The sequence below is a fragment of the Agelaius phoeniceus genome, chromosome 17, assembly GCF_051311805.1.
Source record: "Agelaius phoeniceus isolate bAgePho1 chromosome 17, bAgePho1.hap1, whole genome shotgun sequence".
In the NCBI taxonomy this organism is placed as follows: domain Eukaryota; kingdom Metazoa; phylum Chordata; class Aves; order Passeriformes; family Icteridae; genus Agelaius; species Agelaius phoeniceus.
Window position 1 is genome coordinate 8562915 of NC_135281.1, and position 17745 is coordinate 8580659.

At 52.3% G+C, this 17745-nt stretch overlaps 1 protein-coding gene and 1 long non-coding RNA gene across 2 annotated transcripts; both read right to left on the bottom strand.

Moving 5' to 3' along the window:
- Nucleotides 1-4985: 4985 nt before the first annotated feature.
- Nucleotides 4986-6903, bottom strand: LOC143695421 (uncharacterized). Its single transcript, XR_013184583.1, has 4 exons — nt 6817-6903; nt 6678-6720; nt 5937-5991; nt 4986-5770 (listed from the first exon to the last, which is right to left on the bottom strand). It is a non-coding gene; the product is annotated as an uncharacterized LOC143695421 (long non-coding RNA).
- Nucleotides 6904-6949: 46 nt separating this feature from the next.
- LOC143695426 (BPI fold-containing family B member 4-like) lies at nt 6950-9944 on the bottom strand. The gene is made up of 6 exons (XM_077187533.1): nt 9815-9944; nt 9277-9381; nt 8678-8824; nt 8339-8402; nt 7534-7594; nt 6950-6969 (listed from the first exon to the last, which is right to left on the bottom strand). The coding sequence occupies exons 1-6, from the start codon at nt 9829-9831 to the stop codon at nt 6950-6952; spliced, it is 414 nt and encodes a 137-aa protein (XP_077043648.1). The 5' UTR covers nt 9832-9944.
- Nucleotides 9945-17745: the final 7801 nt, after the last annotated feature.

Genomic DNA, 17745 nt, shown 5'->3' on the forward strand with positions numbered 1-17745 from the left:
GCAGGGATGAGAACCTGAACCCTCCCAGACCTCCCATCTCCCTGATGTACACCTGTGCCTTCTGCAGGTCGAAGCTGTGCCCTTACAGTCAGTCCTGCCCCAGTTACGCCCATGGGCAAACACCTAAGGAGGCTTTTGGCAGATCAGGTTTCCCAGTACAGACCTGAAGTGCTGGGATGACATTTACTTTCCAAAAGCCGTGGCCTGAGGGTGTCTCCTGACACCGGAATTTCGTAAATCACAGCCTGCACTTTCCTCTCTGCTGGCAGGGTGTGGGTGAGGCTGGACATCACCGGCACACACAAATAGCTTCACCTGGCAGAAAGGTCACTGTCAGGGAGAACAAGAGCCTGTTTGTTCCCCTGGCCCCCATCAGAGGACAAACTTGCTTGTCCTCAGGTCTTGGCTGTGCTCAGGGAGTGGAGGGACAGAGAGCAGCAGGTGCTCACAGCCCCTGTTCCCTGCTCAGCACTGGCTTTTATTGGCCTAAGGACAGCCTCAAAATTGAGTCCAATCACTGCCTACACTCTCCTGCCCAAATTTGCTCCCTTCTCCAAACTTTTGGAGCAGCTTGGGCAGAGCAGTCAGGCTTTTCCCAGTGCCAGAGCTGGCCATGGTGTGTCATGTCCTCCCCCAGAAGCCCTCGAGCTCTGCAGTCTGTGTTCCCTCTGCATGTCATGGTGCTGGTGGAGGGAAGGATGGATGTTTTCCCTGATGGAAGCCTGTAAGCACAGTTTGCTTTAGGTCAGCTGGAGCTTGCTCTGCTGAGGGGGTGGCAGGTGACAAGGCATTGCCTCTGAGTGATGCCAGCAGCCTGCCAGCCTGTGCCAGGGGAAATGCTTTCCTCCTCTTTTCTTGTGGCTTTTCACTTCAGCAGACAGGCTCCATGTGCCTGCCAGCCCAGTCCCCCAGGCCTCCTCCTCCTCCCTGCTCTGGGACTGTTGTGGGCTGAGGGTCCTGCGAGTTTTCCTTCAGCAGTTTTTCATCACCATTTCTGAAGCCAGCTCTTTGCACAGAGCTCTGGGATTTAATGCAACATAAAGAGCTTTCAAAACTGTTTTCCACTTCTAAAACCAGTTCTACAGTTCACTCCTTTCTGAAACTGGCAGTGGTTGGGCTCTGGCAGGGCAGGTATAGCTGCTCCTGCAGGCTCCTCTGCAGCCGATGGTGAACTCTGTGCTGTGCTGGAAATGCAAGGAGCTCTCCATTGCCATTGGAAATGCAAGGAGCTCTCCATTGCCGTTGCTTGGTGCACCCCAGACCAGCCCCAGGCTGCTCTGCAGCCCCCCCAGGTTGGCATTGTGTGTCCCCAGCCTCCCTCCATGTCTGTGTGCCTCCCTGGAGCACTCCTGGGCTGTGACCTGCATGGCAATGACAGAGGTGGTGAGTGGCAGCTCCGAGCTGTGGGGTTTGTGAATTCAGAGGGTATCTCACAGTCTGTCACAGGCACTGCTGCTCTCTGGGGCCCAGCAGTCCTGCAGCTTTCCCTCCTCCCTTGTGAGCAATTTATTTCCTTTGCTGACAGACAACTATTGACTTCTCATTCTCCTGAAGATGAGATGTCTTGTCTCATCAGGTTTAAATTAGTTTTATCTTTAGCCTTTCCTATTAATAAGCTCTCATCGCGGTGTCATTACTTGATATCTATTTTCTGATGTTTTTCATTAATGGCTCTATATCTTCCAGATATTTTTTTCAAGTATTTTTTTCTCCTGCTGCTGAGTTATTTAACAGTCAGACACAGATCAGAGACATGAAGATGGTCTGATGCTGGTCAGAGACAGCGTGGAATGGCCCAGCACCACTTGGTGTGCAGGGCAGAGCACTGGGACTGTGATGGGGCAGCAGTGGGGCAGCACTGCGCTCTCAGGGGTGGTCATGCATTCCCTCCCTGTCTCTCTGCATCCCTCTGATCCCAGCCTGAGCTCTGACACGCCTGGGGCTCTCAGGAGCACGAGTCAATAGAGTAATTAAAATGCCTCCCGTGAGGCGAAGGTGCTGCAATTCATTTGGACAGCTGTATCTGTGAAAAACAGAGGACTGCTTTCTGTGCTTTGTGTGCCTGGCAGGGGCTCTTCCCCTTCAGCAGAACTTCCACCAGGAAATGTGAAAGGGAATTATTTCACATTATTTCAAGGGGGTCCCTGCCCAGGGTCCCTGTTCTTGCTGGGCCCGAGCCATTTTCCCCAGCAGCCAGTCTGGGGCAGCTGCCACTGCCACCAGGAATGTGGAGCTGGAGTGCTGCCAGCCTGGGGACAGGCAGGGTGGCCAGCCTGGGGACAGGCAGGGCTGTCAGCACAAGGACAAGGCTTGGGGCTTTCTCATTATGTCTTCAAGGGTGTCAAAAGCAAAGTCCATCAGTGTTGAAAACACCCAAATCTCAACCTCACTGCCCTACATCGACTTCTTGCATTAAGGAGGAGCAGAAAGGTGTCTAATTCCTGGAGAGCAAGCCCAGGGATGACAACAGCCTGATGCACAGTGGCATGTCTAATGGAGCTGTCAGGGTGTTCAGGGACACTGCTGGGGGTGTGTTTGCCACTTACAGAGCGAGGTCATTGTGAGATCCCTCGCCTGCCCCAGCTGTGGCTCCCATGTAGGAATTACAGAGTGGCTGCAGGATAGGCAATTTGCAGCAGTGCCTCCAGCAGAGGGTCTGAGAGTGATTAATATTCAACACACTGCTATGAAAATGAACAGGCAGAAAGGATTGTCCTCCTCCCCTTCCTGCATCCATGAGGACAGTGATGGGAACAGAAATGAGATTCACTTTTGGTCAGGCTGATTATGGGGTTTTGAAACTAAACAATTTGCTCCCTTCTCTTTGGGTTATTTAGTGTCTTTTAATCTGTTCCTTCTCTTTTTCTTTTTTTTTTTTTTTTTTTTTTTTGTGTCATCTTTCTGTAATTTAACTACAGGAAGTTTAAAAAATAATAGTAGGAGGCTTTGGTTGAAGCTATCAGAACCAAACAGGAGGCAATTCCACAACCAGCTTTCCTTTAAAAATGGGAAACATTCTGACATTTCATTAAAGGGAAGATTCTTCCCACAGTTTCTTATCCAAACTCCGTTTTGAAAAGCCCTGATCCTGTTGGTGGCAAAGCTTTCCCTATGCCACGCTCAGCAGCCAGTAGAGCAGTGGCAATGCTGACAGTACCCCTGGGGTGCTCTGCACAGCACACAGGCATCATTGGGTGCAGAAGCCTGGGAGAGGCTCAGATCAGACTCCACAGGGCAACCCAGTAGGGTGAGAGGAACCTCAGGAAAAACCCCATCAGTGCCCGTGAAGCCAGAGCTGGCGAGGATCTGAGCTGTTCCAGAGTCACCTGTCCTGGCACCCTGGGGCTGGGTGGTGCCAGCAGTGGGGACATCCCCCATGGCACTGTTTTCATTAATATTGGTGGGGTCAGAGCAGTGCAGGTGCTGCTGCTGTCCCCCAGGGGCTGCCCAACCCTGCCTCGGGGGCAGCAGAGGTGGGACCCAGCCTGATGGCACCATGCCACCAGGAGAGGTTTGGCGTTTGGCATTTTGGCTCTAGGGTTGCTGAGGAAATATTTACACCTCTTTTTGCAATCATTCACAGCAAGTGAGCCTCCTTCACCCTCCTCCTTCTGTTTCCTTAGGAACTGGAAACTGAAGGTGCCCAATGAGGTGTTACAGATTCAATAGCTCGGGCCAAAGGCTGCCACCCATCCTGTCCTCGTGTGACAGAGCTCTGCCACTGTCATCAAAGGACACCCAGCATCTGCCCTTCATCTTTGTGCACTAAGCACACACACAGATCCTCAGCACCAAGAGCCATTCCCTGAGCCCCCAGGTGTGGGTGTTGCTGCAGCCAGAGTGAGGTGTTCTGGCTGTGCCCACATCTCATTGGCATTGTTACCTCTGCCATTAATTGGCAGGGCAGGGGTGGCGTTGGCTGCTCAGGGTATGGTTTGCTCACAATGGTGAGGTAAAGGGACTGAAGGAGCAGCAGGAGAGGCTGGGCTGTGGTCCTGTGGCACTGGTGACACATCAGCCACACCTTTACCTTGGGAAAAGAGCAGCAAGAACCTCCAGGGTTTTCAGGGGAACATTTTGCCCCTCAGAAGATGTGAGCAGGAGCCCTGGCCCTGGCAGTGTGGTACCAGGAGGGTGCTGGCTGCAAACTCTCAGCTAACAGCAGCAGAATTCCCCTGTGCCTGTTGGATGGGGCTCTGGGGCCCTGGGCAGGACCAGAGGGACCCATGCTGGGCAGAGGCAGAGAAGGGTGTGGGTGCTGCCCACCAGGAATGCCCAACAGAGCCAATGTGGACACTTGGAAATGGTTGGTGGCACACAGTGCTGTGCCAGTGGGTCTGGAGGCTGCAGGGCTTGGGCATCTGCCCCTGGCCCCTCTCACCATGCAGCCATTCAGCTCCAGGGCTGTGGCACTGCCAGCCTGGCATGAGGTTTGATGCCAGTGCAGCCAGGAGCAAGCTCTGCCACTGCCACTGCCCTCCCCGGGGGTCCCAACCCCAGCCTAGGGGGCAGCTGTCTCCCTGGAGCCCCAGGGATGTGTTTGTTCATGTCAAACAGCCCCCAGCTCACTGGCAACAGGCAGGAGCAGGAATACACACTAAAAGAACCAGCAGCTCAGGGACAGGGGCAGAATAAATCTGCATAAATACAAATGAGGGGAATATTTATTTGCCACATTGACCATGTTTCTGTAGCTACTTTAAGCTGTGAGAGTGGGGGTCCAGCAGCCTGGGCAGGGTTTGGGTTTCCCTTAGGCCTGGCTCTGGAGCTGCAGCCCCTGTGGTTCCCCACCTTTCCAGAAGACTCACCTATTCAATATTCCTCACATGTGAGTTACTCCTGTAGCTGATGGGAGAGATAAATAACAAAACCCTTGCAAATGCAAAAATCCTTTGGCAGTTTGGAAAGGAACCAAGTCACGTGCTGAATGCAGATGAAGAAAAATCATTTTTATTGTAAGGAGTAACAGAAGGGTGTGAATCTGCCTCAAATCCACCTCACCCACAATGCAGCACGTCCAAATCCACTTGGAGATTACAAGGCAGGATAGCATTCACTCTGATCAGTTCAAAGCGTTGCTGTTTGGGAACAAATAGGCTGAGTGTGCGCCTGGATTAGGCTGGGGGCTTTTTTTGCCTCTTTTTAACAGTATGAAATCACTGGAAACAGCAAAAATCCCTTTTGAAATGGAAAGCCAATCAAGAAGCAGAAGGAGAGCAAAGACAATGTGTTTACAGCTCATTGAATTCGTCCCTTTTCTCTCTTCCTTTCTCAGAAGATTTGGGCAGTTGGTGCAGTCTCTGAAATTCCTGAGGGGACCAAACCCCCCTGCCTGACTGTCTGCATCCAGCACCTGGAATGTTCCCTCTGTGCTGAGCCATTACCTGGCCTAAACCCCAGCCCAAGTGAAGCTGGGATGGGTGTGAGGGAAAACCAAGGGATCAAGGTCATCCCCTCATCAGTGAGTGCCATGACAAGTGGTTTGTGGCCATGACAGCCAGGAGGGACAGTGTCATCAACATGGCTGATCACTGACATAGCTAATTATCAATATGGCTAATTACTGACTTATCATTATTGGCACAGAATATCATTGGCACAGATAACTCTAGGCTGGACAGAGACACCAAAATCTGAGAAGGCTGAAATGTAGAACAGAAGAAAGAGTCTTTTCTTGGCCGGGTTTCTCCATTTTTATGTCTATTCTCCACCTACTGAGTTGTTTTCCTCCCTTCCCTCCTCTTCCTGGGCAATCACCTGCAGGGGCAACCTGGAGGGATACCAGAGTGGAGATTTTAGGCAGCCCTGTGCTCCCCCTGTCACCTCCCAGTAGCAGGCAGCAGGGGCAGGACTCTTCTCACCCAGGCCAGGTTCTGGCACCGGCACAGCTGGCAGCAGAGCTCTGAGCCAGGTCCCAGCCAGCCAATGCTCCTTACCCAGGGCTCTGCCGGTCCTGCAGCTATGGATTGATCCCGGGATTGACACCTGCAGCTGGGGGAGACACACCCAGGTCAGTGCACTCCCTTCTCCAGGTGCCCAAAGCCTGGCAGTCCCCTGGTGTCCCCCAGCACGGGAACGGGCTCAGCAGTGCCTGCTGTACCAGTGGCCTGAGAGGGCCCAGCTTTATGGGCAGAGATGATTTAGTGCCCTCAGGAATACGGCTCTGGGGAAGCTGGGAAGACTTCCAACTCTTCCTTCCCTTCCCTATATATTAACTTTCCATGCATATGAAGCTGAAAGCTCTTCCAATCACCTCTGCAAATATTAATTAATCCTCGCAGCATCCTGAGGACCATTATTCACTCTTATTAAGCAAATATTATTAAATCCTTTTATAAGAGGTGAAGTGACTTTTCCAGGGCTGTGCAGGGCACAAGTAGGAGTGCACAGACTTTCTCTTGCTACTGTATTCCAGACCTGCCACTGCACAGGAGCAAAGCTGCTCACATCTGAGCTGGGGGCCATCTCTGAGGACCAGGGACCCCAACACCCCCAGCACTGCAGTGCCCTGTGAGGTACAAGTGCTCTGTGGGACTGTTTAGAGATGCCCCCCAGAGCCATGAGAGCTCTCCCCACTCTTGGCCTCTCCCCAGGACTGTGTCCCCCATTTCAGCTGCCCTGTTCTGGCTCACACACACCCGTGGGGATCCCCATGGCAGCCCTGGGGCTGGACTTACTCTGAAGGAGCCAGTCGATGAAGGTGCTTGGGAATGGGGAATTCTGCAAAGAACAAGGGGGTGTTAGAGCATGGGAATGTGGAGGGAGGGCAGCAGTGTGGGGACATGGGATGGAAAATGGGATGGGACATGGCTCTACCTGCAGATCCAGCTCCACATAGTGCCCAGATGTCACTGGCAGTTTGGAGAAGGCAGAGAAGATTTTCCCCAGAAGCCCAAAGGAGATGACACCTGGGGAGAGGCCATCAGGGCTGGGCAGAGCTGTCTGTGGGTCACTGAGCCTGCTGGAGCCCTGTGCCCACCCAGAGCATCTGGCAGAGGCTGGGAGAGCACTGTCCTACCCAGCAAGGAGGAAAAACTCCTTCTCCTTCCTGTAGATCTCAAACTCCCTGGGGTTCAAAGGCTCCCATGAAAGCTGCTACCCTGGAGCTCACAGGTGCAGATCCCATCATAAAGGACATGTTGGGGGGAACAGATCTGCTTTCAGTGAAGCAGCAATTGTGTGTGAGGTTTGACATAAACAGAGCTGGGGAGGGGAAACCCTCTGGCTCTGTGGGGCTGCATCTGGGGGTCCTGGCATAGCCAGCTCTTGGCAGCAGCTTGGGTCTAGCCCTGGTTAGAAAAACACCTGTAAGAAGAGCAGGACTGTAGTGTCTGGCAGTGGTGGTGAGCCAGGACTGTGCCACCCACAGCAGCTTTGCCAGCAGAGAAAAGCTGCTCCTGCTCCATGCAGAGAGCCCTGCTTGCACAGCTCCAGCTCTCCTGAGGACACCTGCTGCCTGTGGAGGTGGCCAGACACACAAACCCCCAGGGTCATTCTAAAACTTAATATAGGAAAGGAAATGTAATGACTTACGGTTGAGGAATTGCAGATTAATGTTGATGATGCTGACCCACATGTTCACTAATGGGCAGAGCTGCAATGGCAAAGAGTGGCACAGTCTTGGTGAGAGCACTGCGGGTGCAGCAGCGCATTCCCCAGCACCACTTGAGTTTCACAGGTTTAAATCAGGATGGGACAAACATCCTGGTTTCATCCTAGAGCATAATTCTCCCATGGAAAAAGAGCTATATGATTTGTTCAGCCCCCTTCTCAAAATGGCACAGGTTCTACTGAACAAGGTAAAAGATCCTCTAAAAGGCCACTTTGCTCTAAACTGAGCTGCTGCTTCTGTTTATCCCCACAGGGAGCAGCTGAGTATAAATTACCCCATAACATCACATGATGAAATTGAAATTACTCTAAACAAATAAATTTTGACTCTAAGGAAGATCAGCAATTTTGTGTAACTCACTTATGGGCTGCAGGCATATATATATATGTGCAGCCCAATATACATATCTGTGCATGCACAAATGTATATTGTGTATGTATGTGTGTGTCTACATATATTTTATATATATATATATATGTATATATGTATATATATATATTTATGTATTTATATATATCTTTATATATATATAATAGATATATATATAATAGATATTGTCCCTGCCAAGGGCAGGGGGATTGGAACTAACTAACCTTTGAGGTCCTTTCCAATCCAAACTGTTCTGTGATTCTGTGTGTGCATGTATAAATCTACCAGGCAGTTCTGGCAGGAGCACTGGCTGCAGCTGAAATGCAGCTTCACAGCAAAGAATATTCAGACACTCACCAGTGCAGGGACAAGGGACTTAAGAGACTTGTTCAGCAAGCTGCTCACCAGATTGGTGAGGAAGCTGGGGAGGGAAAAGACAGACAAAAATTACCAGGGAAGTTGTCAAAACCCAGGACTTGACGTCAAGAAAAAACTGAGCTCCTCTGTAGAGGAGCCCCCTCCTCTTCTCTGATAAGAGATGCTGCAAGCCCAGAGCTCCCCCAGGCTTCAGCAGGAATTACAGGTGCTCAGGACTTTGTTATCTGAATCCCAAAATCTGCTTGTTATGCTGTCAATCCGTGCCCAGATTTGAGACTGAAGTTCTGCCCCTCTGCCCCCGCTGACCCCCACGCTCACCCCTTCCTCAGGCTGACGCTGAAGCTGCCAAGGAGGTTGCTGCAATCCTTAATCACCAGCTTAAGGTCACCAGGGGAGTCCTGGGTCAGGGCAATGTGTGATGTGATGTTTGCTTCTACTGAGGATCCACTCAGAAACTGAAAAATCCTGGAAAAGAGGAAGTGGCATTGAAGGTTATGGAGGAAGCCAAAGCAGCACCGGAGACCAATGCCTGTGGTGGAGCTGCAAGCAGAGCCTCAGCTGGGACAGTGCTTCAGTTCTGGGACTTCTCTCAGGCTCCTTCTCCTGTAGCAGATCACAGAACCATAGAATTGTTCAGGTTGGAATTTCCCTCTAAGATCAAGAAGCCAATTATAAACCCAGCACCACTGCCATGTTCACTAAACCATGTCCTCCAGAGCCATATCCACATGTTTATTAACACTTCCACGGATGGTGAGCGTCTGTGGAGTAAGGACAGCTGGAAATGCTTCCAGGGAGAGTCAGCAGCACAGCTTTCCTCACCAGCCTGTTGCTTGGTGTTTGTCCAGCGCTCAGGAATGTCCCATCCTCCCCAGCACACTCAGGTGCCCATGGCCTCACTGTCTGGCCTCACTCACCCTGGGAAGCGGAGCACCAGCTTCGAGTACAGGTTCAGCACAAGCTCAGTCCCACGAAGAACCTTCCACGACACTCGGGCGTTCTCGAGGTTCAGCACCTTCAGCCTGGGGGTTGACACCAAGGCAAACCCACCTTGAGATGGCAGGATCAGCAGGAGCAGATCCTACAGTCCCATCTCTTCCTGCTCCTTGTTTGACCTGTGGATATTCCCATGTAAAAGTGAAGGTGAGGAAGGACCAATTCCCACTCTGCAAACAGCCAATCTCAAAGCATGGTCAGGTTTCTCAAGGCTCTGTCCTCCTGAGTCTCAGCCATCTCCATGGGTGGAGATTGCCTCACCTGCTGTATTGCCCATGGCAGTGTCACACCACTCCCACAGGTAAGACTTTTCCCATTTCTGGTTGGAATTTCCCCTGTCGCAGATTCTCCTGTGAGCTGTGAGCCTAGGACTGGTGGTTTGTATGAGAGGGAGGGTCTGATCCCCTGGATATCATGGGCCACCCTGCAGTGAGCCCCACCACGGGGCTCCTGACTCACCAGGCGTAGCGTGTCATCTTCTGGGGGGCTCCACCACCCAGCAGCCCTCCTGCTGCACCCAGCAGTCCTCCTGCTTCACCCAGAAGACCATCGAGTCCAAGCAGACTTCCATTGCCTAGGACACCTCCTTTTCCAAGAAGCCCTGTGCCAAGCAGACCTGTCTCTCCAAGAAGGCTGTTATTGCCAAGGAGGCCATTGCCAAGGAGGCCATTGCCAAGTCCCTCCCCACCAAGGAGGCCTGTTGCAAGGCCTTTCCCACCAAGGATTCCTGTGCCAACTCCTTCTCCACCAAGGAGTCCTGTGCCAAGTGCTTCTCCACCAAGGAGTCCTGTGCCGAGTCCTTCACCCTGGAGTCCTGTTCCAAGGCCTTTCCCACCAAGGATGCCTGTGCCAAGCAGCCCACTGCTGCCAGGCTGTCCTCCTGCAACAGACAGAACTTCCTTACTATTCTGTCCTTTACCACCCAGACACCCTCCTCAAAGCTGCTTTTACTGCTCCTCCTGGGGTTAGGGTTACACCTAGGGTTAGTGTTCTGAAAACCACAAAGCCCAGAGTTCCAGCTACACTGCAGCTGCAGTAGGCATCCCAAGGGGAACACAAAACAGCCACAACATGGCTGCCTCCACAGCTTTCTCCTTGGAACCAGCCTTAGATCAAGAGTGCTTTTACTGCTCTACCTAGGGTTAGGGTCCCAAACCTTTCCTTTGCCAAACTTTCTTACCTAGGAGGCCTGTGCCAAGGACTCCAGCTCCACTGGGTTCAGTTCCTGCACCAAGGGGACCTCCACTTTCTGCTCCACTTGGACTTCCTTTGCCCAGGAGGCCTGTGCCAAGCAGCCCTCCTTCACCAAGAGCACCTGTGCCAGGCAATCCACTTTTTCCACCAATGAGACCAGTGCCAAGCAGGCCTGCACCAAGAGAGTCCCAGCGACTGCCTGGACTTCCCTTCCACTCTTGGGAGGATTTCATTGACAGGGAAGGTTGGTTTGGCCACCTCAGGGTGCTCACAGGGAGCCCTGAGCATCCTTGAACAAAGCTGGGTTCCTCATGGAGATGGGCCTGCCAGGAGGCAGATCCCTGATGAGCAGAGGGACATGCCATGAGCCCAAAATGGCACAGGACTGTGTTGTGACTCTCCCCTGGAAACACAGAAAATATCTGAACTCACCACCGCTGGGTTGTGCTGGGCTCAGCAGGTTGAGGAGGCCCTGGGAGGGGGACAGGAGGGCCCCGAGAAAGATGAGACAGCAGAAGGGTGGCATGTCCTGGCACAGCACCTGTGGGAGGACTCACATCAGCCCAAGCACCACTTTCACATGGGTGTTGACAGCCTGGGCTCTGGTGCAGCTCTCCATCCTTCATGTGCACTGCCCTGGGCTGGTGGGGAGCTTCCTCCTGGACGTGCCCTCCAGACACCATGCCCTCTATCCCAGGAGGTCAGCCCTGACCTGCAGCCCCCTTTTCCCACTTCTGGTTATTGGGGAGCAGTGGGAGCCCAGTGCCACACTGCTCCAGAGCATCGATGTCTCCACGCCTGACTGTGCTCCCCCCATGCAGAGCTGGGTGCCTGACACTGCAGGGAAGTGAAAATGCCATTTTAAGAGAGGAAGAGGGATGGAGATGAGGAAGGAGGACCTTGTACTGAGAGAGACGGATGGCTTCCAACCACTCTGAAATGGCCCTGAAAGAGGAGCACTCACAGGGGCACAGCCAAATAAAAAATGACGAGTGTCACAGTCGTGTCCTTCTGCCTGCTGTGAAGAGCACCCTGTGTTATTAAAGCTCAAAGCATGGCCAGAATCAGACTCACTTTCCTGTGGGCAGGTTGTTTGTTTTTCTCATCTTGTTCCACTCAAGCTGTGAAAAGAGTCTGTTTTCCCTGTGTTTGATCTACCCCCAGCCAAAAGAAAGTACCTTCAAGGACCTTCTGTTCCTGCCTGAGCTGGGCTTCTCAGGGTGACAGCGCAGGCTGGGGAGTGTTTGTTTATGCATGGAAAAGTGTTTGCAAAGAAATGAGAAAATGGTCTCTCTGCAGCACTGCCAGGGGTCCCAGCTCTAGGAGCATTTTCCTGGACAGCTCGTGTCCTGAACAGACACCTCAGCTTGTCCCTTCTGAGAAAAACAATGTACAGGGTGCAGATTGCAGAGGTTCAGCACTGAGAAATAACATTATTTAGGTCAGACTGAACAACTTCTTTATCTCTTCCAGATACTTTAAAAAAACCCCTCTATGACAGTTCTCGGCACAATTAAATTAGACTTTAATTCACTCGACTGTCTTTTACATTTTCCCTTTGATCAGCACGTAATGATGCACAGCTCCTGTAGCTGTGATTATTGAACAGGGGAGAAGGAGAGAAGCTCGAGCAGCTTCTATTGAAAATCATGTCAAATAAAATCAGTGGGATTTGTTGGAGGGGCTCTGAAAGACGTGTGCAGCATTGCAAAAGGGTACCAGAATGGATGTCAGGGCTCTTAGAAGAGCTCTTAGAGAATACGTGACCATGCAGGCACCTATCTCTGCAGTTATTAACAATATCTGCCAGGGTGCTGCTCCTCGGTCATGCACATTTCAGTGAGCCAAGCATCTTGCACATGCAAAAGGCACGTCTGGCTTTGCAGATAAACACTTATTTTACACCAGCTGAGATGAGGTCTGGAGAGCTGAAAATTGCTCTGAATTCTGGTCACCAAGATCATGAAAAAACTCCCAGTCCTTTCTGCCAGCTTAGTCATTATCACAAACTTAACAACAACGGGAATAAACGTGGAATTTAACAAGCAAGAGCTCTGCTAGCTTTAAAAATTAATTTTCATAAATGATTAAATGCTGCTACAGAAATCAAAGGAAAGCATCATTAAAATTCCTGCTTTTCAGGCTGAGTTATTCTGTGCTGTAGGTTGCCTGATGGAGCTGGCACGGTGGCCACGGTCCTTCAGTGCCACTTACCTGGACCCTTTGATGTCGAGGTGGAGCTGCCCATGGCCACGGCTGCTGGGAGCTGCTTTTATATACCCGAGCTGCAGGAATGAGGAAAGCCAGGGAAAGGATGGAGCAGGGACAGCTCCCTGTTGCTGGCTGTGAAATGTGACCCCTGCAGCAGCCTGAACACCACACCTTGCTGTGGCCAGCAGCATCCAGCCAGCCCAGCAGCTCACCCTCACCCTGGGTATGGTGCCCACCTGCTCTGGGGAGTGTCCCAGGGCTGGCTCAGGACAGCTCTGCACCATCAAATGGAGCAGAATGAGTCCAAGGACAGTGAGAGGTGAGCAATTAGCTCCCAATGAGCTAATTACATACAGAAACCTCACAAATTGCAAAACAAATGAAGGAGAGTGTGGCTTTGTGGTGCACGGTCTGCTCTGAGAAAACTGTCTGTGCCCCAGAGGAGAGCCAGCCAAGTAGGAGCTGGCTCTGCGTCCAAGGAAGAGCTCCACAGTTTAAAGGAGGCTTGAGAGACACCAGATAAAAGAAAACAGGGAAATAAATAGAGGGGAAAGGAAAAGGAGCATCAAAGATGACAGAAAAACCTGATTCTGATGTTCCAGGTGTGTTTCAGGGTGGATCTGGGCTAGACCAGGGCAGGACAGTCTCAAAAGCAGAGATGCTGCAGCTGTCCCAGCTACTCCCTCTCACCCCAGGAGCAATGGGTGGCTTTAGAGCCTTAAATTTGCAGAAGTTTCATGTGGTTCATGCAGAGTTCATGGGCATTGCTGGGTGATTTCCCCCCTGGTCCCTAAGTACTCCCAGGACAAAGCCCAGGGCAGGTGAGGGTGTGATGGGTGCCCAACACAATCAAGACATCCCACAGCTTTGGGCCTGGGCCCTGAAGAGTCTGACATGTTTGGGTCTGACACAGCATTTGCTGGCAGGGCTCTGCACCCCCTGAGCTGGGGGTGGACAAAGGGAACTGCAGCCCTTGCCCCTGAGGTCTGCCCTGAGCCCAGGGCTTTCACCAGAGCTGGCCACCCCCACAGGCTTGAGCACCTGCTGTGGCTGCAGAGAGGGCTGGACTTTATTGAACCTGAGCACAAGAATGCAAAGTACACCCACACCCTTCCGAGCACCCACAAAAGAGTTGGAAACACAATGTTCCATGGAAAACACACGTGTCCTCCTCCTGCTCAAGAATGCAGGCAGGATGCAGCATTTACAGGGATAACACCAAGCTGCTGCTGTGCCATGTTGGGTGTGGAGAGACACTCAGGATCCTCAGGCAAGTGAAGTCAATTTTCAGCAGCCTGGGGAGGAGAGCCCCTCTCCCAGCACACCCATGGGACACAAACCAGCCCAGCACAATGCCACAGGACAGGGGGCACTGCTGAACTTCTCCCCAGGTCTCAGCCCCAACCTCCATCCCCTCTGTGTGCAGCCCCTGTCTCCTCAAGCTGTCCTGTGGTCAAACAAAGAGGTCAGGGCTGGGGTGGCTCCTCCAGCCTCTGACCAGGCTGCAGCCCAGGGAAACTGGGCTTTCCACCTGTGGGGAAACTGCCCTGTGGTGAGGGGAAATTATGGAAGGAATTTCTGCATGGGTTGTTCCTTCATACACGTGTTATTCAGAAGGCAGAGGCACATCACCTGGGTGGATCACCATCATCTGGGTGGATCACCATCACCTCTGCTGCAGCTCTGAGCTGGATCAGGGTATGCCTTGAGAATCTGGCAACACCCAAAAATGAAAAGTTTCTGCTGGTGGGAGCACAAACAGTGACCAGGAGCTGCAGAGTAGGTTGCTCACTGATGCAGCAATTGCACAGTGCTGCTCTCCAGGACAGTCTGATCCTGAGTTCCTGCAGCACAGCTGTATCTCAGCTGAAGTTCATCAGGAGGCCCAGTGGGAGGAGGTGGTGTCCACTGTGGGTGGCAGGGGTGGCATGGGGGCCTGTGGGGGTTTGGGGACAGTCTCTGGCTCCAGCCACACACCCAATGACAGTCTGGAGTCACAGGGGAAGGAATCACAGGTCCAAATGTTTGCAATATTTGCCTTTACGGTCAGCTTCACGCTCCCTTGCTGTGGAAGGGCTGCACGCACGGCCTCACCCGGTCAGGGCCCGTGACACTTCCTTCTCCAGAAGTTTGTGAAACCCAAACCCTGCTGTGCTCTCCCATGACAGAGGTGAGAGCAAGGCATGAAGCCAGGAGCTCTGCCAGCTTCCACAGCCCCCTGCCCAGCTGCACATGGCTGAAGGAGACCTTGATGGAGCTAAGGGAAATATCCCAAGCCCTGTGCACAGATGGAAGGAGAAGATGCAGGACTCACATTCAAGTCCACCTTGATAACTGGCCAGTTACCAGGGAAAGGCTGGACAGGGTGTACTGGATGCTGCCCAGCAAATCTAGGGGCACCAGTGCTGGGGGAGAGGAAAGGATCAGCAATTCCTTGTTGGGCTCGGCTGCAAATCCCCCTCCCTACCTGAAGCTCCTTTTCATCCAGAAGAGAGAGCCTGGCTTTCAAGGGGGCTCTGGGCAGGGAGCTCCTGTGCACCCCTGCTCCTGGCAGATGTGGGGCCAGGGTGGAGCAGAGGAGGGAAAGGAGTCCCAGTCCTCCCTCAGCTGGGGTGGGTGACACACGGCACAGGCAGGACAAGGCGTGGGACCCACTGTGTGCTCACAGGACACGAGTCCCAGCTGGTCACTGACGAGTCCCAGGGCAATGCTGAGCACTGGGCAGAGCTGCAAGAGTTGGGGAAGGATGGTGAGAACCCACATTCAGAGCCCGAGAAGGACACACAGCCCTGCTTTGCTCTGCCAGGCTTTCCCTGGGCATGGGAGCGCTGGGCACTTGGAATGGTGGCCCTGCTCTGGATCTGGCCCTGGGCACCTTCCTCAGAGAAAGGAGGAGAACCAGGAGCCCAGAGGATGGCTAGAAACACCCTGGGGCTTTCAGGAGGAGGAGAGACTCCATGAGTTCATTGCACAGTCCAGGACATCATTAGGAACTCTCAGCATTTGGGCGGACCTCACATTGGGAAGGAAGGAGAAGCTTCTCCCAAGCTGATGGAGACATGGAATGTGTCTCCCACTGATCCCAAGGTACTGGGTGCATGCAGCAGCCCTGGGACAGTGGTTCTGCTCCTGCTGCAGGCACCAGTGATGCCACAGGGAGCTGCACCACATCTTTTCACACTCATTCCTCCTTCCCAGAATGTTTTCTTTTTCCGACTTACCAGATTAGGGAGAAGTCTGTTCAGGACACTTGCCAATAAATTATCCACAATTGGGAGCAGGCTGTGGAAAAATAAAGGAGCACCATGAAAACAACCTGCTGCAAAGTAAATGGGTCTTGTTAAACAATTCCCTGTGAATAGCGTGGAGCACAGACCTCCCGGAGCAAGGCAATTGCAGCAGCAGAGTGAATCGTTTCTGCTTGGATTTTGCATGAGATAACTGTAATTTGCATCCCAAAATAGCCGATGGGAAATTTATTGCTGCCTTTTATCTGCTGGTGTATAGTCTCCTCAAATGAGCAGAGAAAATCTCAGGCTGAGTGGTTCCTCCACTACGTGCTCACGTCTCAGAAGACCCTGGTGCCTTGTCCATTAAAATAACCTCTGGATGCGGCACACGGGACAGAATTGTGCCCTGAGACCTCTGGGACAGCACACCACTCCCTGTGGGTGTGTGAGGGGTGCACAGGGACCAGCAGCACTGGCCCTGGGACATGGTTAGTGAGTGGCTGTCACCTGCGGGCACGGTGGGAGGCAGGGCTGCAGCAGGGAAATGCCCTGGTACATTTGCAGGGCGTGGGTTGGGGCTGGCAGAACTTGATGGTGAGGTGGCTCACGCCAGCAGGGGACACCTCCATCACTCACCCTCCCAGGAGTCTGATTTTAATGCCATCAAACAGCCACAGCAGCAGCCCCAGCAAGAGGGACACTGCGGGTGACAGCTCTAAGCACAGCTGGGCTCCACCGGGGTTGGGGGAATCAAAGGCCAGTCAGACCAGAAATGCCAAAAGACACCGAATTTTCTCATTTATTTTCCTCTTTAAGTTACTATCCAGTTTTATCAGAGGCTTGGTTCTTTTGCCTTGTTTTTTCTTCCGCTTCTGCCGAGCATCCAAGCGCAGCCGAGCGCTGGCTGAGGCGGGAGCGCGGCTCGCAGAGCGCAGTTCGTGCACCCTCTACGGGCAAAGGCTCCGGCACTGCCGCTGCTCTGCCCTTCCCTGCAGCCTCAGGAGCCTCCTCTGCCCCGCAAACCTGCGGCGCTGCCAGAGCTTTCCTCTTTCGAGAGCCTGGCCAGTTGAAATTTTAATTACATTTAAAACAAAACTACTCCCGACGCAGCTTGGAGGGGGAGGTTTGCTCACAGGCATCGTGCTGTTCTCCTTCCCTGTGCAATTCCCCTGCCTTTCCTGGCTGGTCATGGTGCTGGAATGAGGATGTCAATCCCAAGGGACCCCCAGTGGTCCCTGTCTTCCAGAGTGGCACTGGTGACCCACCATCACTCAAAACCCCTTCACTCCTTCACTTTGCTCCTTTACTTCACTCCTTCACTTTACTCCTTTACTTTACTCCTTCACTTTGCTCCTTTACTTCACTCCTTCACTTTACTCCTTTACTTCACTCCTTCACTTTGCTCCTTCACTTAACTCCTTTACAGCCCAACCTCAGCCCACCTCACCCTCAGGTGAGTTGTGCAAATTAAGGCTGAAATTGTATCAGTGACTCACACTGGCTTTTCTTATTAAAATGGCCCAGTTTTAACCTTATAATGATAAAAATAACCAGAACCTCAAAAGGATAGCACTACACAAAACCTCCTTGTACTTTCATGTTAAATGAATGAATTTTCAGAAAAGGGTTTTCATTTTGCTATAATGACCTATTTTCTGATAGTCACTAAATATAGTCACTACATATAAACTGGAATTACTCACTTCATTCCTACTATTGTTGTATTTATTCCCATGTTTTTTCTTGGCTCACTGG

Excerpts from the sequence above, each read along its gene's own strand:
- LOC143695426 (XM_077187533.1), bottom strand. Across the intron at positions 8,403-8,677 it reads AGCGTCAGCCTGAGGAAGGG|CTTCCTCACCAATCTGGTGA; the intron begins GTGAGCGTGGGG and ends TTCCCTCCCCAG. Across the intron at positions 7,595-8,338 it reads AGTCCCTTGTCCCTGCACTG|CTCTGCCCATTAGTGAACAT; the intron begins GTGAGTGTCTGA and ends TTGCCATTGCAG.